We start from the raw sequence: 24323 nt of genomic DNA, 5'->3' as shown, positions 1-24323 counted from the left end.
AAATGGTTAAGATGGTAAATTTTGTTATGTGTATTGTAACCACAATAAAAAATTATTGAAAGAGAGAGACAACACTAACACCCATCCTACTGTGTACTGTTGAGTCTCAAACTGGTGTCCTTGTAAGCTCCTGGGAAGGTAAAATTGACTGTTGAGTTATAGTATCTCTGGTTCTATTACGTAACTAGCTAACATTGCAATGTCCTCCCATAAAAGCTAAGACAGCTGTTTAGTGGAAATTCCAATGTTCTTTCTACCCTACCAAGGAATACTATCAATATTATTAATACATAATAAGATGACAGTTAAGAATCTGAAGAAACCAATCTCTTTGTTGTTCAGATTCATTTTAATGTGAAAAGTGTATATGACAAAAATCTAGTCAAATACATAGAAAGTGGCCCACTTTAACCCATGGTGACTGCAACCCTTGCATTTAAGCTGATAAATTACTAACAGTGACTCAGTGTCTGGTGGATGACAAGGATGCTCAATGTGCAACACAATGGTGGTGTTCTCTGGACATCAATGTCACATGCAGGTAGGTGTCCTGAAAACTTGATATGCTGGTCTTTTTAATGATGAGAATTAGCTGATTGGCATTCCCATGGATTAAACTAGTAATGTCCACCCCATCGATGTGAGGGGGGTTATTGCTTTCCTTCTGGAGGGTGAGAATGCTTTAGAGTAGGGGCAGAGAGTAAATCGTTTAGGTTTTGCAAACCATGCAGTCTGTGGTGCAACTACTCAACTTTCCTCCTAAAATGCAAAAATAGTTTCAGGCACTATGTAAACAAAGGGGTGTAGCTAAACTACAACTTCATAAACAAAATAAGCATGGGCCGGATTGGGTCTCATAGTTTGCTAACCCCTGCTTTGAAATATCATAAAGCCCTCATTAAATTATGGGTCTCTTCTCACAACCCTTGGCTGTACTCACCATACTGCTGACTTCTATCTCTTTTTTCTGAAGTTCTAATCCTACAGCTAAGCAAACTTAGAAAGTGCCAAAGCCCAGAGAAATGATCAAGCCAGGTGGCCATTTGAGCAGACACTTTGCCTCCCAACATGATCATCAAAAACCTCACATTATTCTCAAAACATCATTGTCAAAAAAAAAAAAGCAATGTTGAAAATAATATCCAAGTTTTGAAAATAAACTGCTGTGCTCCAGAGTAAAGCTATGGATATTTTGATGGGGAAAAAAAAGGATGAATGCTTTCTAGAAACTAGTAATGCTTTGCAAAAATGCAACCTGATCTTAGCCTCCTTTTTGTTAACTGATCAAATTTACCTCTTGCTTTTCCATAATAAAAGTCCACTCATTGCCAAAGTTCATTGTTGATTTAAGCCAAAGGTCACTTAGCAAACACATCACCTTCTTTATGCTTCTCTCTCTCACCCTACCATGTCTGGAAATATCAGGAAGTCCTGCCAGAAACCTCAGAGGGTGCTCTTTAACTTTGGATCTTCATTTGTCTGTACATGATTGAACAATTCATTCTCAATCTAGGAGTTGTTCCCTTTGACTGTGTGGAAGAGGCTAGAATAGACCTAAAGGTGAAATAAACCTTTTGTTCCTGGTACTACTTTTAAGAATGTGAATTTTTAGGTAGTTGGTGGGTTTAGAGGTGGGAGTTTCACAGATCTAGGTTCAGGAGTGCTTTTCTCCTTGACCAAGCTACTTGACCCCTTGGAGATCCTGAACCTCTGTTTTCTTAACAACTAAATGTATTAATATTTGCTTCACAGGATTGATAACAGTGAGCAGCAAATAGCAAATATTAGTGTTAGTTTCTCTCACTTTTTCCATATGTCCCTGGATGCCGTCAATTCTATTTGTTTGTACTATTCTGATAGCAGTTTTCTTTTCTGGTTTTGTATATCCTCCAATAAACTGCTGCCGTGTGTGCTACAAGTGTACCTAGAACACATGTAGGGTCTAGGAACTATGTACCCAAAGAAGATTGATGGGTGGAAAACATATTGGATAGAAATAAACCTCAATCTCCAGAGTTGTTCAGCAGTCAAAAGATTCATCTTGTGCTCTTTTGGAAGGAGCCTTTGGGTGTGGTTTCAGTGATTACAATATAAGCTCCTTGGGAGCAGAGATCTCGCTGGTTCATCAACCAGAGCCCGGAACTCCTGTTGGGCATCTGCCGAGTGCTCAGTTCACATCTATTTTCTCAACTCATAACAGAGCATACTTAGATCCAATTTGCTTTTGTGGTCACCACGAGAAGTTTCTGGACCCTGGCATGGGGAAGGAGCAGGGATTCTAAGAAGTGACTTTAACATTGGATGAGGATGGCACTGATCACTCACCACTTACCCTAATCTTGCAGTTCCCAAAAAGATAATTCAATTTCCTCAGTGTGGAAGCTGATTTGAAACAGGTCAGGGAAAGTGAAATAGCCACCTTTGGCCTATTTCTGACAAGATGCTATATATCAATGAGTTCTCTTCAATGGCATTTCCTGTTTGGAAAGGGAAATCCTGCTGTCACTTCTCCCTGAGGAAGTACCAGCATGGTGCTGGGTACGGTGGGTCTCTGGGGCTCCTCGTGGTGTCCCCTGTTGTGTAATACTGTGTGAGCACGATGCAGTTCACATACCTGAAAACATCATCATGTGCTGAAAGTTCCAGGGGATCCTCTGCTTTCGGCCCAGATTGAGGAGGAAGGAGAGGGGATATATGTTGCAGGCTCTAGCAGCAAAAATTGCTAGCTGTAGACAAGCACAAGGACGCGTTGAGGAAAATGTCACTGTGATGAGGGGTTGACTCTGAGCTTAAATATTGTGTCCTTAAGCTGCTCTATATTACGACCCAGAAAACAAAGATAAACATGTCAATTCCTACCTGTCCATCTTGCTTCCAGAAGTCATCTCTCAATGTCAATTCCTTTCCAGAAATCATAGAGAACTCTGCCTTTCTTTGAATACATACTTGATTTAAAATTGTTAGCCCCAGACCATTTCAATCACTGTGAATTTTCTCATCACATTTACGGTGCCAATGACTGGCTCCATCCTCAATTCTGCTGTGAAATGTGAGGCAGCGACTGTTCCTGGCATTATCTTCTCAAGCAGCGCTTTAGAAAGGACAAATGCATTTTTCTGCTCATGATTCGCATCTCACTTTCCATCAGTTTATACACTCGTATCTAGCCAGTTTTGCTTCCCTTTTTCTTTTTTAGTGGATTTAATTTTGAGAGGAACTGTCTGTCTAAATATGTGATACAACTGCCGCTTTAAGAGGCATTTTATTAAAATCAAGGTTGTAGAAGTAAAAAAAATCTATGAAAATACTGGTGTATCCATCTCTTCTTTTTTTGCTGACTTTGACTCCGTTCCTGATGGTCTGTTGTGGTTTGTTCTCAATGGAGTGACATTATTTGGGAAGAGGGAACTTTCTCCTTAGATCCTGGTTTTGAATAAAATTTGAGAAATAAGACAGAGTAAGAATCTGATGAAATTAGCATGATAGGCTAATTTGAGAGTTCAACTGAATGCTCAATGAAAGAAGAAGGAGATGGTAAGTGCAGGTGCTTAGTTAGGATAGCTTTAAAAGAAGGGTCAGCTCTCCTGGCTGTGAAGATGATCTACCAGTGCCACAAGAAGGTATCTTCTCATTTTCCACATAGGAAGAAGGACAACAGCTGCTAACCATGCCTGGGGACATTCCTGGTGGCTCAGTGTCCCTTTAGGCAGATATCTGTTCCCATTGGGTATGCTTCTTGCCCCAGGCCTATGGATATGAAAGTCCTCTGCATTGAAGGTGAAGTCTAGATTTTATCTGTCCTCTTAGGAAAGCAAAGATGCTTTCTTATTGAAACAATTTTACATGTGCACAATATTTATAATGTTGAGAGTATATCTATCATGCAAATTTCATCAGTTCCTCACTCTGTGTTAGTTCCAAGGCCATCATTGAAAAAATAATTTTTACCATCTTGCAATGAAAACATCTCCAAAGCTTAATAATCCTGCTTGCCTTTTGATGTACGAATTCCAATTAAATACATTTCCCATAAGAAATGTCTTGACATAATTTTTATGTAAATGATTTATAAATTTTTAGCTAAACATACTTGGAATACTTTAAAAATGTCACTCTCCTTTAGTGTTCCCTCTTATTTCCCTCAAGTATTTTCCAAATGTCTTATCCTGAACTACAGGTATCTAATGAAGTCCCCAATTTGTTAGGATGTTTTTCTCTCCTGACTGGAAATGGCATTATCTGCCTGGGTTAAGCCTCCCAGGGAAACCGAGGTCATACATTTAAAAGTCACTAGTTGGCTCTCTTCTCTCATCACCCCATGTTTTGTATTTCAAAGGATACAAAGGCTCCAAGTATAAAAAGAGCATTAAAGATGTGGTTCTGGAAGGTGAACAGCGCCAGGCCCATGTAACAGAAGATGACATTCTCGGCCAAAAAGTTCATGAATTCAAACAACTGAAAATAAAACAGAAACCAAAAACCATTAATTATCACTCAGGCTTCCGTCCACTGAAATTCTGGGAACCGTGTTTGATGAGCCGGTGGTTCTCCATCATCTGGAAAGTCATTCAATGTGATCAGCCTCTCTGGGGCCTGTGGTCCCCACCAATTCTGTCAGGTCAGTTGACTTACCTGGTTCTCTCTCTACCCAGTGACACAGGCCACAGGCACAGCCACATCCCCATTCTTTTCAACTGTGAGGCTACAAGAGTTACCCCAGGTAGTACTAACCAGCGTGATCCTGCCATGCAGTGATTCTTACTAAGATGGCAAAATATTCCATTCAAGAAACATAAACCAAGTTGCAGTAAATGATGCAGGATGGCTTAACCCCTTCCATGTATCATCCAAGAGATGTACATAAGTACCCAGGCCCCAAAGAACCAAATTTAAAAAAAAAACTTAGACTAAATTACCCTCCTCAGGCAGGCAGGAGAGACAAACTTGGAAAATTTGGAATAAGGATGAACTTCGATTATATTTTAGCATTAGAACGATCAGTTTATTTTGATCCCCAGACAATGACACTCATTAAATTGACTGATGTAGGCATATCCATTAAATGTCTACAATTTTTAGCTGGTAAAGAAGAAAATGATTAATCCCAGGGATCAGTTTATGCAGCAAGAACACAATAGATACATCAAATTCAGTCAGAAGAATGGAGTAATAGCGTGCTGTGCCCAGGGATGTGCCTGAGAGTTATTCTTAGACCATTAACTAAACAATTTAACTTGAACATGAAAAACGTTCTCCAACTTCCATATTAACAGTAAAAGGGAAATGTGTCCAGGGGCAACAAAGGCAGATTTGGAAGAGACTTTATTTTATGTTGCAGACTTTTCATTTGGAAGTTTCTGAAACTTCATTCTGGGACCTACATAAATCACGGTTAGGTAAATGTCTCTGGAGGCATTTCTCTTGACTTTTTAAGGACTCATTATTTTTTCATGTAATGTATTTACAGCCCCACAAATAATGCCCAATACCTGGTTCCCTGACAGTTGACAGAAAGAAAAGCAGAATCTTGTCAGGAACGTTATTTAAAACCAGGAATAGAAAGAAAGGATTAAAAAAGACACAGCTTCTTCAGTCCAAGATGGTCCTTCTGCAGTGGCAGCTGCCATCAAGTATCCTGAGCACTCATTTTATGTTTCTAGAGTAATATAAACAAACATGCTCCACAAATAGCCACAGAAAACTTGAAAACGTGGGCTCAGGGGCAACCTTTTTCTACCTCATTATATCCTTACTACCGCAGTCTGGCTGGGCACAAATCACAAGCCACTCAAGAGGAACAAACTTTATTTCTGAACTCCACCAGCACACTCCACACATGCTCCCCAGGAACTCTCCTGAACGCCACGTGGCTCCTCCAGGAACCACCAACCGGAAATCCCTCCTCTGGTACCTCCCCAACCAATGGGAACTCTTCAGGAATCCCCGCGAGAGCTCAACTGGAACTCAACGGGAACTCCGCGAGAACTCAAAAGTCATCATCTTAATGGCTCGCTGGCGTCACCTCTCAACCACTACTTCTGGCAAAAATGCCATGCGTCATCCAGACTCGGCTGTGGCCCTCAACACCTTACTTTTTCCAAAAGTGAGAGTTGAGTGATTAAAGTAACAGTTGTGTATTTCTCACAGTTCGGAGGACTGGGAAGTCCAAGATCAAGATGCCAGCTTCCATGCTGGCAAAGACCCTCTCCCTGGTTTGCAAATGGTCACCTACCTGCTTTGTTCTCACACAGATGAGAAATTATCTCTCTGTGTCTCTTCTAGACAATAAAGTTGCTAATTCAATTCATGAGGTCTCCACCACCAAGATCTAACTACCTCCCCAAATTCTCACCTCCAGATGGCATCCCAGTGAGAATTAGGATTCAACACAAATTTGGGGGAAGGCACAAGTATTTAATCCTTAGCAGCAACCTGGTTTTTAACATTAATAGACATAAACAAGTTTAAATTCATATAATTTTTCTGTCAGTCCCCATCCCAAGTGTATTTTGCCCTAGAGGATATTTTGCTTCCTGGAATCTACTCAGTCACTTCTTAAGTGATGACACCCCAATATTCTTCTGGAGGGTCCCCCTTGTTCTCCATCATCTCCCTAGCTCAGATATGAAGCACGTAGCCTTGTGACTAAATTACTCAAATCGATGCGTTTCTCTAGGAAATGTGTTTGGTTCCAAAGTGGGTGTGACATATTGAGAGCAAAAGAAATTCCATGAGGTCTTGGCAGGGAAAAGATCTTGCATGACAAAGATTACTGTGTTCTCACTGGATGAGAAATCAAAAGGATGATGTCCAGGAAGCTTCTGCCCTTCTTCTGATCGTAGGGGAAATGGTCGTGAGAGAAGCTGGGTCTTGGTTGCACTATTTAAGTCACCTGTATTCGACCTCCACCAAAGCAAAAATCTACCTGTGGACTTTTGAATTAAAGAGACAAAGAAATCATTTTGGTTCGAAGTAGAGGCCTATCATTTAAATCAAAATTCCCCTCCACAGTCCTGCACTAGTTTTTTAAAGACATTTTCCACTCTATTAGAATATAAACAGAAGGGCATGGGGTCAACTTTTACTTTTTCAAATGATAACAGTCTCTTATTGTTGCCCACTATTCCCCCAACCCCAATTTTAATATATTTATTACCCTATTGAGAAAGGAAAAGTACATGGAAAAAATTAACTGTCCCTGCTAGTTATTGAGATATAATGAGAATTTTTGCTATACACATTACATGGGGTTCTATGGTCTTAAGGATTTAGTTTAGAGATTGGCTTCCTTTGGATAACTCAGGGTTTTAATTTGACTTACTAACTCAGCTCATTGAAATCCAACACTGACAGACACTACAAGTTAACTGTGTATCTGTGTAGTACACAAGTTCCATCAGCAGTTTTAATTGCTTCATCTTGTAGCCAACATTTGGTTTTGTTGTTTTTCAAATTCACACTTGTTCCTCTTGACACTATCATTTTAACTTAGAAATCATCCTGTTAATTTGCCCCAAAATTTCCTACTGGTATTTTAGATGGAATTGCATTGAATTTGTAGACACATTTGGACAAAATGTACATCTTTCCAGTATTAAAGCTCTAAATCCATGAACATTGTTCATGCTCATCACTATTTTGGTTTTCTTTAATTTCTCTTAGTAATTTCTATAGTAAGATTTTGTATAATTTATTTAGATTTATTTTTAAGTGTTTGATACCATTTATTATGATTATAAATACAGTCTTTTTCCTATTTCATTTTCTAATTGTTTGTTGTTATATTCAAAAATATAATTTTTAATGGCTCTTACATTTATAGCTTTATTAAATTTATTTAATAATTCTCAGTTTATTGATTGATTCTTTTTTTGGATTTTCACAATCTTATTTCTTTTTAAGAAACATGGTTATAAAATAAGATTAGGCTTTTTGTCTTCCTTTTCAGTCTTTTAACACTTTGCATCTTTTTATATTTGTTGTTATTGTTTCATTACACTTGTTAAAACCTCTAGTATAGTGTAGAATGGAAGTTGTAATATGAGTATTTTTATTTTATTCTCAAAATCCCCCACTTCCAATGTTTCTCTATTAAGTTTATAGAAAACTCTTTAACAGATTACACAAGTTCTTTCTATTCTTAGTGTATTAGGAATAGTCATATGAAAAATAAGAATGTGTTGATTTTTGTCAAATACTTTTTCTTTACTTACTAGAATGATCATGTTTTTTTCGTTCTTTTAAAGTAGCTAATTACTTTAGTTGATTTAAATGCTGAAACAATCTTGCATTCCTGCAATAAAACCTAACTGATCATGATATATTATCCTTTTTTCATATGTCACTGAATTTGATTTGATATATGTTTAAGGTTTTTGTGCTTATATATTGTGTAGGACTCACCAGATTGTACTGTTAAAGTTATATAAGTATCACAAAATTGGTTGCTTTCTTGCTGAAATGCTAAGACTAATTCTGGGCTTATAGTTTTTTTGTAGATAGATTTCTATTTATATAAGTAATTATTTCAATAGATTCAGATATGTGTTATCTTTTTGTTGCAGTGACCAAAAGACCTGACAAGAACAACTTAGAGGATGAAGTTTATTTAGATTTACAGTTTCAGAGATTCTGTCCATGGTCAGCTAATTTCATATCTCTGGGTTCAATATGAGGTAGAATATCATGGTGGAGGGCATGGTGAAAGAAAACAGCTCAGCATATGACAGCCAAGAAGCAGAGAAAGAGATAAAGCACTCTGCTCACCAGGAACAAAATATAAACTCCAAAGGCATCTCCCCTTGACTTCCAGCCACGCCCTACCTGCCTACACTTACCACTCAGTTAATTTTCATAAGTGGATTAATCCACTGATTAGGCTACACCTCCCATAACCTCATAATTTCACCTCTGAAAATTCTTGCATTGTCTCACAGATGAAGTTTTGGGAGACACCTCATATTTAAATCATGAGATAGAATTAGTCAGATTATTTTGTATCATTTTATTAAATTGTGTTTTCAAGGAATTTGTCATTCATCTACATTTTCACATTTATTAGCATACAGTTGTTCATAATATCCTGCCTTTAGTTTTTCCTTTCATACCTGACATTGGTAATTTGGCTCTTTCCTTTTTCATTTCTGATAAATCTTTTTAGAGAGTTTCCAATTTAAAGAGTGTTTTCATAAAACAACTTGGGCTTTGTTGATTTTTCTGTATTGTACCCTTCCCACATTTCATTAATTTCTTTTATCTTTATTTTTTTTTCCTACCTACTTCATACTTTAGTTTTATTTGTTTTTATTCAGTAGCTGGCCTTTCAAATTCTGGCTATTCTGGTGTCCTCAAATTCTTCTGAATACCGCCTTTTCTGTATACTACTAGTTGCTTTCTAGTTGCTTTCTAAAGGAGAGTTGTCCTGATACCCGTAATCCTGCATCGATACCTCAACTTGCATATATAATTTTCTAGGTGAAACTCATTTTCGCCAGGTCCCCTACTCCAGTCAATTTTATGGTATTTCATTTTATACCATAAAAGTATATCAATTTAGAGAGAAATTACAATTTTATTATATAATTGGGAAAAAATGAATTATTTGCAAATATTATAATATAAGTTGGCAAATTTGAAAAGAAAATTAACAAATCTTGAAAAACTAAAGATGGACTCCTAGTTCACATCTTACACCCAAATAAATTACAGAAGAATGAAAAATTTACATGAGAATACCAAACCTATCTATCAATTCTTCAAGAATTCATCAGTTATTTTGTTTATAATTTTTAAATCAGGAAGTGGTATAGATATTGTATTAGAAATAGCTTGGAAACAAACATCCATAATATAAGAAATGTTTAAATAATAGCACATTCAATTAAGAAATGTGATATATATGCACACACACACACACACACACACACTATACACAAATTTGAGGAAAAAATAACAGATCCTGAAAAACTAAAGATGGAATCCCCATTCTCAAAAAATCATACTATATGCACATATAAATATGCCCCAGGGAATTTCACCTTTATGCATAAGTAAAAACAACCAATCAAATATAAATAAATAGGTGAATGAAAGGAAGTGTAGTGGAGTAGATGAAAGAGAATGAGGAGAGAAGATGGGTGGGAAAAGGGGGAGAGAAAAGGGAGGAATCCTGAAGTGCAATCAAATTCCATGCACATATAATTTGTCAGGATGAACCCAACAACTATGTATACCTATAATACTCTAATTTAAAAAAAGAATGATACATTCCTATAATGGTGTGTTTTTAGAGAATTGCATTCTGTATTGATGATACAGGAGATATCCAACATCGATTATTAAACTAGAAAAGGTAAGTTGAAGAAATAAAAGATAGGTCTGCATATGTACAAATCCATCTGAGTGTGTTCCTATACACATCCACATAACTTTCATGTCACTTTATGGAGGTTTACTGTTATGATTTGGGTTTGGAATATCCTGTATGGAAAGCACTGTCACCAGTCCAGCAAGGTTCAGAGGTGGGTCTTTTAGGCAATGATTAGGACTCTGATCTCATCAGTGGATTAATAAATTTCCTAGATTAATACATTGATTGCTGAATGGTGGGACACAGTTGGAGGAAGTAGGTCATTTGGGGTGTGGCCTTGGACTATGTCTCTCCTGATTCCTTACTGCCATGATCTGACAACTTTCCTCAGTCATACTCTTCCACCACGAAACTCTGCCTCACCTGGGCCCAGAGCCATGGAGTCAACCAACCATGAACTAAACTTCTGAAACCATGAGCCCAAAATAAAATTTTCATCCTCTAAATTGTTCTTGTCAGGTATTTTAGTCACAGGGACACAGCAATGAAAGTTGACTAACACATTTACTTTTTTTTTTTTTATACCATGAAACTGTGCTGCTTTCATAGCTTTAAGAACTAGATTAAATTAGAATAAAAATCTTAAAATAGAATAAAAACCTTTGCTAATGTTTGCTTCCTCTAGCCTTGCTTAGCAGCAACTCTTCATCTTTTTATTTTTGGTAGGTTACAGGCATTTCTACCTGTTTCTAGTGTTTTTCTTTAAAAGTTATTTGCAAGTGCAGAGAAAAGACAATAACAATAATAAAAGAAAAAAAAAACACCAATTTTCCTTTTGTAAGACATCTTTTTCAGTGCTCTCTCTGTTCGTATAGCTGTAAATATATAGTCATCATGCATAATAACATCAGATACATCTGGCTATATGTTTATATAGATAACTTTAATTAACTCAATAGTATTTGATAAGCCTCTTTCCATGAAAACAAAGTTGAATCTACTGTACAATTTTGAATGGCAGCACAAAATCCCTTTGTATCTTCCTACTAACCCATTTGGTTTCAATGTGTGCATTCTTAGACACCTGTATTCAGATTTTTTCACTTAGAAACCATGTTGCTCTGAGCATCTTCACAGAGGCATCTCTCCCCATCTGTGTGATTAGGTAAAACTCCTGAGGTGGGCTCCTCTGTCAAAGGCTATACATGAATTTTCCTTTTTAAGCAATCTACCAGTCTGATCTTCAGAAAGAATGAACCGATTTGCATCTTTACTCATTTTGCAGAGGGTACTCTTTTCCCCACACTCTTGGCAACATTAATTTTTTATCAATTTTTAAAAACCTTTGACAATCTGATAGATTCACTTATTTTAAATTGTAGATGATCGTTAGCATTTTTAAAAAGGTTCCTTTAAAAGGAGTGCAGCCCAGCCATACTGATTAGCCCTCCTTTGTCTAGTTATAGCATGTAAAAACATTCCTCTGAATGAACAGCCCTTATAATTTCCTTCTTGGTGCACTTAATGAAAATCTGCAGGCAAATTCAAGTTTGGTTTTACATGGAAAAATCTTCTGAAGACATTTCAAAAGGAGGATCCAAAGCAAGAGCCAGACCACATCAACAGACAACCAGTTTGACCATTAGACCTTATTTGATAGAATCTGGTCCCAGATAGTCAATCATTAAAGGAGTGAAAATATTGGCTAATTTTAGAGAAAATTAAAATAAAAAAAAAGAAGAAAAAGGAAAGAAAAATCCTCTGTCCCAAAGGCAGTAATTTTAAAAATAACAATAAAAACAATAAATCTCAAACAAGTCAACTCATAATTCATCGTAAATAACCTCCAATCTACTTCCTCCCCACGCAGGGTCAGTGAAAAATAAACTTGATTCATCTTTCTATTGGTCAGTACAATAAACAACATTTATTTTGTTTCCGTTAATTCAGTTTGTGAGCTTTTGGAGAGAATCCAGATTAAAGTAATCTTTGCTCAGCAAAGCATTTCTTTAGGAGGAAAAGAAAAGTTAATAGTGCTAAAGAAGACTAGAGAAATATTAAAACTGCAAAAGAGGACAATCTACCTTTAAAAACTCTGAAAGTTCAGGGCAACCATTCATATGTTAATTAAGCAATTTAATTTGGTCAGCAAGCCAAGTTTCTCTGAAGAACTTTTAGATACTACGCTCTTTAGCCTGAGTTATTTACTGTTCTTACTTAGAGTTTAAAAGATCATATCTATTTTATAAAATATGTTTATCACCAACTCTGATTGATTTTTTTCCTCTTAATTGCACAAAAGAATGAAATTTTTATCACATTATTATAGTTCATGCAGAAAAATTATACAGCAGTTCAGTATATCTGGCTAACTAACCAATGCTAATTAAATTCACATGAATTCCTCAACAGACCTTATATTATCCCTGGTACAATTTGACATAAGCTACTGAGTTTCACCTAATTTTTCAAGAAAGGCCTCAAAATTCATTTTAACTGGGATGATAAAGAACTTGCCAAACTGCAATAAAATTTGAAATGAAGAATTAATATGTTCTTTTTTTTAGAAAATTTATCTCCAGAATTAACTTTGGTTTGTATTTTTGTTTTCTTTTATTAAATTTGTCTTTGTTCCTACCTGGGATTTTTCTTTAGAGAACACCTCGGATTTCTATTTTTATATATTATCAAATACATCTGTACTATTTTGAGCAAGCTGTGGTATAAGTAAATAATTTTATTCCTGTGTCAGGACCATTACAGTAAATTCTATTGAAAATATAAATTCTGGTTCTTGTGATTTTAATATTTGTCCAGTCCTAAGTACTCAGAAAATTTGTTGAAGGTGAACCCGGTCGTTCCTAGGGGCTGTGGAGGCAGTGTAGGAGATGAATTGAATGGAAATCTTTGCCACCAGGATATTCTGAAGGCTGTGGTTTCCAGACTGAGCCTTCCCTTATCAAGCTGATGATTTACAGGAAAAGGAAATTGGAAATTGTAATAATGTCAATATTATTACTTCTCAAACAGAATAACGCTAATGGGACTCCTATTTTTTAGGACTTAAATTTTTCTAGGAAATATTTGAAGCGGTTTCACTCTAAAACATTTTTTAAATGATCTGTGTTATAAAGGCAAGAAAACCCATGAATTGGAAACATTATTCCCAATTTGTAGTTGTGGAAACTGCACTTGAAGGCATCTGTGCAGTCACTCAAGTCACACACAGTCCAGGGACAACCTGAGTTGTCTTTGGTTCTGCCCAGGCCCCTACCACTCCTCCCAGAGCAGGCGGCTTCCCCAGGGCATGGGATTCAGGTTCAGAAGCAACAAGGTATCTGCTTGGAATTTCCAATGAACATTCGCAATACTTCACTGTTGGGGAAGCACTTGTTGTTACATATACATTTTTGTTTGCTCATCAGAACAACTCTGGGGTTGGAAGGATGTCTGTGATTCCACATCTTTCAAATGAAGTGAAGCTTATTTTCAAGTGAAGAAATAAATTTACCCAAAAGGGAAATTCCTTTTTCTCAATTAGTGGAAGTTAATTGAGAAGTGGAAGTTAATTGAGAAGGAGTAGCTTCATATGGGACATCTTATCTTCTCTCAAATGTCTTTTTCAATTGACCCATCTGAGTCAATCTCCCATCCTCCTTACCCTGCAATCACTCAAGAGTAAAAATTGAGCTTTTGCCATGTATTTGTAATTTTAAGACAAACCTTCCAAATAACCCCCCTTTATCACCCATTTCTCCCTTGGAGTAATTCTGGAGTTTCCACTGTGCTCCAGGGAAATAGGATAATGACTACATAGCTTTAATGTGTGTGTGTGTGTGTGTGTGTGTGTGTAGCAAGAAAGAGAGAGCGACATTGTACATATGGATTACATATGTGCCTAAAATGAAATAAACTTTGTCCAGTTTGAATGTTCCATCTCTACCCGACCTGTAGGAGCTGGGCCCCAAATCCAAGATCAGATTCTTCAAGTTGGCAGGACTCTCCCATCCTGTCCCCACATAGCAATGACATGCCACTGCCATGCTTCTTTGAGGTGTTTCTCCCTGTTTGAGACACTGGGGCCCCTGCACACCCTGCCCGCTGCTCAGCCCTCTCTCATCTCTTGCATTTCATTGTCTTTTGTAAACCTAATTTTACTTTTTAAAACCACGAGAATTTCAAAAGCGCAGCCTATAAAAACACAACAAAACACATTTTAGGAAGATGAATAGGCATCATTAAGTAAGTAAAGTTAATATAAGAAATAAATGTAGTTACAGCTGCAAGGAATTGAGCTTCATTAAACTGAATAAATACTGAGCAAATACGGTAGCCCGGTTTTCTTGAAATCCTCAAGCTTCTAACTTAAAGGGAAGGCTATTTTCTCTGGATTTGCTAAATTACTTTAGCCAGTAAACACCATTGGATTTTTCTTTTTTTAGTTCTTTTTTTTTTTTTTTTGCTACTAAAGCAGAAGTATGGGGTTTTGTAAGGTTGCATTTTTTTTTTTTTTGCTAATATACCATTAAGTTAATAATAGCTTCTTATGCAGTTTTGCAAAGTGTTTATTCCCAGGGTAATGATAAGCAATAAATATTGGTCCTGAAATAAGATTGGCTTTAGATCTATTTTATTGAAATTAAATATACACATGTGCTTGTGTGTACATACACACACACACACTCACAAATGCAGAGTTTAGAATCACCAGACTTCAAGGGTAGAATCATTTTGTGTACAGTCCAAGCATCTAGCCAATTCTTAATTTCCCCAACACTCCGGTCAGTGGAGGGGCCGGCTACCCCCTCTGCCACTGAACACTGCCAAAAGCCAAAACTTCAATACCACCTAAGGATGTAAATGGAGTTTCTGGACATTATGTGTTTCTGTAAGAAAATCTTTCATATGTTGAACTGCAATTTAACTCTCTATCACTTTTAACCACCTCTCCTGCTTTTATTTCTCTGGTTCATAAAAAACAAGTTGCACAGGGTATCATTTTATTTGGTACAACTTGGGTCTGGCATTTTGGACAATTTCTATCAGAATTGTTGTAGCAGTAGGCAATTCTACCATTTAGACAGCAACTGCTCTTTTCATTCAACAGTCTTATTAGTTTTTAAACATTTTTCTGGGGGCTTCACAGTTTAGACTATGAGGCCTTTGCATCTGCCAAGGTTGGGGGTGGGGACTGTGCTAAAGACAATTATATTCTTGTAAGTTTTCTCAGAAGGGTCTTTTCAGTAAACCTAATAGTACTTGCCCTTAGAAAAAATAAAAGTTGTGAATAATATAATTAGTTTCTCTATGCTTTTGCCAATAAATACTCGCTAAAGAAAACTACCTAGTTGAAACAATAAAATTTTCTGCCGAAATTAAAATTGTGCTTTAAAAAATCCCTTAAAAATAAACCAAGAGAAACACTGCTATTAATATTAGGCAATGCTATTAAAATTTCACACATTATCAAATTTCTAAAAGGTTAATACTCCTCCTTTTTATTTAACTTTTTTCATTAGCTACTCAGTCTCCTTTCTTATTCATCTTGGGTGCAGTTTTTTAAAGACTATCTTTTCAGAGCAGTTTTGAATTCATAGCAAAATTGAGGGGACAGGACAGAGATACCTCTTATATAGGCTGATCAAACATGAATAACCCACATTATCAGTATGCCTCCTCAGGGTGGTCTATTTGTTATATGAATGCACAGTGAGATGATATTATCACTCAAAGTTCACAGATGACATACAGTGTAACTCTAGGTGTTGTACCTTACTTGTGTGTCTTTTATCTTTGTAATTAGCCTGTTCTAAATCTTGAGTGAGAGAATGAAGAATAACCACATCTTAGCCCAGATCCAGTGTCTGACGCCACATTTCCAGGTTTGCAGATGGCAATCATCTCATGACATTCTCACATGATGGAGAGCACTGGGAGAGGAAGCAATTCTTTCCATTAAGAGGGGGGGTCTACTCTCATTACCTAATTACCTCCTAATTGGCCCCATCTCCAAATACCAATCACACTGGGGAACAGAATTTCAATATATTAATTGAAATTCTGGGGGGCATAGACTTGCATTCCATAACAATATATAAATAAAAAGTAAGATTTCTAATAATCTAGGATTCTTAGAACTTATGCATATGGATTAAATACTGATATCCCAGCCCTTGACAGTCACCTGGGTGACAATCACCCAAGACATGCATGAGGGTATACCACCCCATCTACTATGAGAAACATGTGCTCTTTCTACATGCAAATTTACCACTGGCAACTAACAGAATATTGAGCCCCAGATATCATGAGCTATGTTTCATATCTCAGTACAATCCCATTTCCTTTATTAAAGTATTGCAAAATGAAATATCTAAGTTTGAAGGTGCTATTAAGATTGTTTCATGATTGGCTGTTTCACAGTGAAATGCATCAGATCGTCAGGACTAACACAGAACACTAGAATCAAACTGTCTTGAATCAAACGGATTTCACCTCTAGTGTTTTAGGGTTAGAAGTTGAAGCACATGTCTGAAATAACAATTGTATAACCAGCTTAAAAATTTCAAGATGTTATTTGCTTTATGTTATGTAGTCCTAATAAACTCCATTGTTTATATTAGTACATTGATCATATTTAAATTCCTTTGATAAGCCTTACATATCAGGTCATTTTTTAGACTCACTAATAGTACAAGAGGAATCAGAACTTTTTTTCAGAAAAAAAAATTTACCATTCTTCCCTTATCCTTTATTTTTGAAGAAAAAGAATGTGGGAACTTAATAAACTGATTTTTTGTTTCACTTGATCAAAGATTCTATTAAACTTTTACTTTTGCTTTGGGGTCACTCTATAGAAATTACGTGTGGGTAGATATGTCACAAATACAGAAGTAAAGAGGCACAGACATTTTCTTGTGTTTTTCAATATAATTTTAAGTCTAATAAATTTATGTAACATTCAACCTTATAATAAATGTAAACAATAATATTTAAACTCTCTCTCTCTCTCTCTTTTTTTTTTTTTTTTTGGTACTGGGGATTGAACCTAGGGACACTTAACCACAGAGCCATATGCCCAGCCCCTTTTTTGTATTTTATTTAGTGACAGAATGTTGCTGAGTTGCTTAGGACCTCCCTAAATTGCTGAGGCTGACTTTGAACTTGCGATCCTTCTATCTCAGCCTCCCAAGCACTGGGATTACAGGCAGGTGTGTGTATCCCCATGCTTGGCTTGATATTCAAATTCTTATGTTTTGTTCTGTAGATAGTTATAGAATTTGACTGAAAGAGGACACAAAATGCAACATAGGGTTAAAAATTATTTCCATAATACAGAGGATTTTGAGCTCAATTTTTGAACTCTGGCAGAATGGACTTTGGAAATGCATTTCAATAGAAGGCTTGAAGCTTAGAGTAGAACATTGATTCAGCTGGGCCTGATGAGAAATTGGAGAGTATGAAAGAGTCTTTATAAATCAGAGAAATCAATGCAAATGAAAGATAGAAAATATGACATTTGGGTAAAGCCATTCAATTGGAGAATGACTATCAAGTGATTTTTATGAAGGCATGGATATCAATAAATCAATAGCGGATGAAAATTAAGTTTGCTTGACTTGTTCCTTTGTGATAGACTGTTAAAATATAGCAACTGTAGATTGTCAGTGCTTATATTGAACTCCAGAAAATTCTTATTTTTGTACCGATTAACTTGGGTGAGCTTTCTTTTTCAGTGAGATTTATAAAGCTCCCCTCCATAAAGCCTCTGCATATTGAAGTTACTGCACATCCTTGATGATATAGGCAAAATGTCAAAAATTATGAATTATTATGGTACAAGAATGTATTTCTCTTTGTTTCCAATGAAGGCAGCTCTATTTTCACATAAAAAACTTGCATGCATGAATCAATTCTGAACGAGAACTTCAGCTTTGACTTATTTTGGTGGTCCAGTGGCCAATTATATATTTGTTCTAAAGTTGTTTAGGTGCTTCTGTTGACCTGGATTGCCCCCTCAGAAAGTCCTCTTGGTCATCTGTGTATTTGTGATGGTTTTCAAAAACTAGTTTACTTGCAAAACAGATCACATACATTAATAGAGGGAAAGGCTCTACTCTAGATAAGCCTTCATGAGCCTCTGCTCTGTGGATTAACGCCCCCAATCCTTCTGTAGAACATACAGACTGATGGCAGTAGGCTATTTTCTAGTGAGCCCAAATAACTTGGGCTCTTGCCCCATGAATCTTACCCTTAGAAAGTCTATTATGCTGGCTCTAAAATCTGTTTATGCCAGTTTTAAATTGGTATTTGTAATTGTGTGCTTAACTATATAAATTTATTAAATCTTAGTATGCTAGTGTTGATGTTTTCCAAATAACTAAATTAAATATGTAAGAAGGCTTGATACAATGGGATTGCTTAGAAAACGCTACTAAATTAGTAGTGAGCAAAATAACTGTAAAACGTTGCAAAATATGTATTTAATATAGAAGGAAGATTCTTTGTTGTTTGGATATTGTCTAACTTTTGGCACATAAGTTAAGAGACAGAAATAGTTTGAAACTAGAAATTCTAACCCATATATTGGAGTGTGCTAGAATTCTAGTATTCAAAACAAAAGCATTAGAAGAAAATGCATTACCTTTTGGTATAGCTTGGATCCTAAATGTCATCTAACAACCCATGTGTTAGAGACTTGGTCTCTAGACTGGCACTATTGGAAGGTGGTAGAAATTTTAAGAGATGGGGACTAGTGAAACAAATTAGCTCCTTGCAGCGTGCCTTTGAAGGTAATCTTGGGAAATGGCCCTTCCTTTTTCTCTCTGCTTCTGGCTGCCATGAAGTAAATAGCCCTCCTCCCGCCCTGCCCTGTACTTCTGCCATGATGTACTTTTGCCACCACAGGCCCAAAGTAACCAGGCCCAGTGGTTTTTCGTGTGAACTGAAACTGTGAGGGAAAATAGACCTTTTCTCTCTATAAGTTGATTATTTTGAGTATTTTGTCACAGTAATGAAAAACTTAATAGAATTCCATTTTATCAAAAGTTTGGCAAATAAACATGAACTTATATAAGTTATAAGTAAATATATGAGGTATTTATTTGTGTCATTTTAAAATGAGTGTTTGATTTATCTGACATTCATTAATGGACTGGTTCCAATTCTGTGTTGGACGAAAGTATATAGACACTCAGGTGTCTGTTTTTTCTCTTTGTTAATTTTAAAACGTTACCTGGGGTTGGTGGCACTTGCTCGTAAGCCCATTGACTCAGGAGGCTAAAGCAGGAAGATCACAAATTTGAGGTTAGCCTGGGCAACTTACTGAGAGTGTCTCACAAATGAAAACGAAAACAGTAGGGATTTAGCTCAATGGTAGAACATCCCTAGGCTCAATCCTTAGAATGAAGAAAAAAAAATCCATTTGGTTCTTATATTGTACACTTGCTTCATATTACTAATATTCTCCTTTATCTCTTAAAGTGTACTAAATGTGCCTATTTTCAATTCTTTTTTTGTGGAGTGGGGTACTGGGGATTGAACTCAGGGGCACTCAACCACTAAGCGACATGCCCAGCCCTATTTTGTATTTTATTTAGAGACAGGGTCTCACTGAATTGCTTAGCAATTTTGCTGAGGCTGGCTTTGAAATGACCATCCTCTTGCCTCAGCCTCCTGCGCAGCTGGGATTACAGGTGTGCACAACCACGTCTGGCTATTTTCAATTCTTGATCTGACTCTTCCAATAATTTTGTTTGATTGGTTCATTTATCTTTTGGTCTATTTTATCATGGTTTTACTCATAGGGCAGCTCACTCTTATGGGCTGTGAGTTTGTGGTTTCCTGGGGTGAGTCTTGCCTGGCAATGTATCTGGGGAGAGGCCCCCCCCCATCCTGCAGTGTCCTTTGGTGATTCTCAGGAGAGGGGAAGGAATGAACCCTTAGAACCACCCCCAAATTTTTGATACCCTACTGTGAACAACTCTACTGTCAGAAATTCACTTAAATTCTTAGACGGAGACAATGATGGAAGAGACCATCTCTTCAGGTCATCTTCCAACTGCCCTGGGAATTGGAGGTGCATGAAATGCAGGAGAGGCTGCCCAACTGCAGGGCAACTGGTCAACTTGTACCTTCATCATCTTTCCTCTCTGACACCACAGTGGGTGCCCTGGGCTATGGCAATGGGGTGAGTGATGATCACTCCCAAGAAGGGGAAGGGGCCAAGGTAGAAATTAAAATCTCCACCAGACACGCTCTACCCTTCTGCTGTTGTCCTGCTGTGGCCATCCTCCTCCCACTGCAAGACCACTCCAAGCTCTCTGTTCTTATAGAGATTTTGCTACTTGCTCAGCTTCAGTGAGGGAGTCTCTCTAGGTTTGATTGGGAAGAACTGGCTGAGGTTGGTTCACTGTTGCATCGGCACTGAGTTTTGCATTCCTTTGTGAAGCTGGAGTTGATCCATGGTGATAAATGGTATGGAGGGAGGTCTCCTACCTTGAATTTGCATCAAGTCACAAGGCCCATCAGAAGTACTGTACTCAAGGCTCATCTGTAAGGCAGACCATTGTACCATACAACCCCAGTGGCTGCTCAAAGTGAGCTGGGGGCTGAGGTACCCTGGGGCCCATACCCTGGGCCTGATGAGACACACTACAGTTTGGATTTGTTGATTGACCTGATCTATTTTTAGATACTTTGTTCTTTTGTGCCCACCTAAGTACAACTGTGCATTTCTACCACTTGCTCTATTTTTAAAGTGAGTAAAGTCATAAAACAGGCAACTTCTTAAAGAGCACAGAAAGAGAACCTCAGAACTAGTCTTGAAGCTCCACGAGGACACTGACTACATTGGATTCGTTTGTCACTAAACCACTTCCTAGCAGAGAGCTTAACATATCATAATACTCAACAAACATCTGTTGAAAGAACAAAATGGATAAAATGAGAATTCTCAAGAAGTGCTTGGTGGCACTAAAACTGTATAATCATCCCACTTGGAAATTGAGGAATACATAATATGAGCAATTACACTTACTGGAATTTATCCTAAGGAAATAATATGACAAGCATACATAGATTTACATCCAGGATATTCATATTTAAAAGAAAAAGGATGGAAAACAACAAAAATATAGATAAAAAGTAGAATACTTAAATAAACTACAGAAAAAGGATTACACACCTAGAGCTTCACCACCATATTTTTTAATTTTTTCATATGATTTTTATTAGATATTCTTGATCGGAGAAAGGAAATCTTTCCCTTTTATTCTTTGCTAAAAAATTTTATAATCCATTTGTGTTGAAATATCTGTATTCAATGCTTTTTCTGTATCTACTGAGATTGTATTTTCTCTTCATTGGTTAATGTGGTGGTAAATTACACTTACAATTTTCTAATATTAGAGTGTCCTTCTATTCCTAGGATAAACCCAGATTAGACATAATGTAATTTTTTTTAAACAATGATGAACTTGGCCTGCTAATTTTTTTTGTTCGCATCTTTTGCCTCTGCGTTGGAACATACTTTTCATTTTTATTATTGACATGGGTTTTGATTTCAGGTTTTATTAGCCTTGTGATTTGGGGTGCATCCCTCCTTGCCTTTTCTCTTTAAAGGTTCATACAAAATTGAAAGTTAGAATTCACCTACAAAACAATGCAGGCCTTGTGTTTTGGGTGAAGAGATTTTTTTTATCTACTGATTCAGTTTCTTTCATGGCTACAGGCCCCTTTAGTTTTTATTTTCTTCAGATACTTTGGTAAGTTATATGTTTCTAGGAAATTGTCATTTTACCTAAGTTTTGAGATTGATTTGCATATATTATACATGTAGTTCTTATCTTTTTGTCTCCACAGCACCTCTGGTTATGTTCTTCTTTTTTTTTTATAGCATTGCTCATTTTTGCTCTTTCCTGTTGACTAATCAAAATTGTCTGTTTTATTAGTTTTGTCAAAGAAACAACTTTTGACTTTGTTGATCCTGTGTGTTGCAGCTTTATTTCCCATTTCCTTTATTTCTGCTTTTATCTTTATATTTTGCTGAGTTCTGCATTCTCTGGATGTGTTCTGAGTGCTCTTTTTCTAACCTCTCACACTGGCACCTTAACTCATTACACTTAAGTCTTTCATGGTTTTTGATATAATCATTAAAGGATATAAATGCTTTAATTTCAATTAAATGTTAAATTTCATTAGCTGTATTCAGCAAATTTTGCTCACAGCTTTTAGTTTGTTCCTTTAATAAAATCAATTTTAATTAAACAAAAAATATATAAATATGCTTTTAAAAATTGGAATAGTACCAATGATGGAGTCCCATTTGGTTGCTTCTCTTGATCCTTTCCTCTCCACCCCACATAAATGTTACCATTTTTTACATGTTTTGCAAACATAGTATCATATTGAGAATCTACTGAGGGATAGTTTGCTGGTCCTAGGTTTGCACATGGTTAGTTTTAATAGATACACAGAATTGTCCTCCAAAGGAGCATCTCGTTTTCCCTTTCCATGGGTGGTATATTGGAGTACTTGGTTCCCTAAAATATTCTTAACACCTAATCCAATCAAATTTTACAATTTTTGCTAATCCCAGGATTATTATTCTACTATTGTTTTAATTTTGTAGTCCCTGTTAAAGTTTGAGCCATTTCTCACATCTATTGGCCAATTGGAATTCTTGTTTAATGAATAGACTATCCACTTCTTTAACTTGTATTTCCTTTTCTTTCTACTTTTTTGTTTAAAATCAGTTGTTGTACACTGGGTAGACATTATGTAATAGTTATAATTGTGAAACATAAATATATACAATGTCTATATACTTCAGATACAGTTGAGGTATGGCCTTTACATTTCAGAATTTCTCTGGGGTCCTCTGTGATCCCATCCCTTCCTATTTCTTTCTGTTGTGGTCACTGTACTAAATTTGAGTAATTTATTTCCTTACTTTCCATTATACTTTTATTGCATATATTAATATCTCAGATATACTATTTGGTATTTATGTTTTTTGAGTTTATATAAATGAAATCACACTTTATATAGTGTTCAACATTTTGATTGCCTTAACAACTGATTCATCCATGTTGTTTTGCTATAGTTAGGATTTGCTTATTTTCCATGCTAAGTGGTGTAATCAGAAATGTGTTTGTCTATTATGTTGATGGACAGTTATTTACTATTATGAACAGTTGAATTTTGACTGTTCTTGCACCTGTCTCCTGAGGCATACATAAGGTGTTTAACTAGAGGGTGTCTATCAGGAGTGAAGTTTCTGGGTCATAAGGTATATCCACCTTTAGCTTTACTAGATAATATCATATCATTTCCCCAAAGTTGTTCAAATTTACACTCTCGTCAGCAATGTGAATCCAGTTGCTCCACATCCTTGCCCAAACTTGAGGTTTGTTTTTCCATTCATTTACTTATTCATCCAACAAAAAGCTATTGAAGGCCTCCTATGTGCCAGTCATTGCCCTAGGTGCTGCAGATGCGGTAATGAACAAAACTGACAAAATCTCTAACTTTTAAACTTAAATGCTGTGAAGGAGATTTTAAATAAGATAAATAAAGAGTATGTTCAAGTGATCAGAGCTAAGGAAACAGTAAAGCAGGAAGAGAGAGAGAGACTATCAAGATGGGTGCTGAAATTTTAGACCATGTGCAATGAAGGTATCACAGAGATGAGACTTTTAAGTAAAGACTTAAAGAGAATAGTAAGGGAGAAAATCAGCAGATACCTAGGAGAAGAAAATTCCAGTTAGAGTGAACGTCATCACAGAGACCCTGAAGAACAGCAAGGAACCTCACCAAGTTGAAGCAAAGAAGCAGAGTAGAAGGAGAGGAGACCAGAATGAGAACTAGGAGTGAGATGATGTAGCAGACTAAAGGACTTCAGGAGGACTGGCTTTTGACTTTTACCAGGGAAGATGGGAAGATATTAGAAGGTTTTGAGGAGCAGACGGACATGCTCTGATTATGCATTACCACCATCATTCCAGAGACCAAG

The 24323-nt window shown here is 36.5% G+C and overlaps 1 protein-coding gene across 1 annotated transcript in view; it reads right to left on the bottom strand.

Annotated features, from left to right (window-relative positions):
- Positions 1-24323, bottom strand: part of Slc9a9 (solute carrier family 9 member A9) — a 533806-nt gene that overhangs the window by 211180 nt on the left and 298303 nt on the right. Inside the window, exons 10-11 of the mRNA XM_058574878.1 lie at positions 4342-4455; positions 2615-2726 (exon numbers count right to left, since the gene is read on the bottom strand). Of these exons, the coding sequence (XP_058430861.1) occupies positions 2615-2726; positions 4342-4455 (226 nt within the window). The remainder of the gene's footprint in view (positions 1-2614; positions 2727-4341; positions 4456-24323) is intronic.

The sequence above is a fragment of the Marmota monax genome, unplaced genomic scaffold (genome assembly GCF_021218885.2).
Source record: "Marmota monax isolate L192 unplaced genomic scaffold, Marmota_monax_Labrador192_F-V1.1 WCK01_AAM20220418_F8-fsc00022, whole genome shotgun sequence".
In the NCBI taxonomy this organism is placed as follows: Eukaryota; Metazoa; Chordata; class Mammalia; order Rodentia; family Sciuridae; genus Marmota; species Marmota monax.
This window is presented reverse-complemented; position numbering and strand designations above follow the sequence as displayed.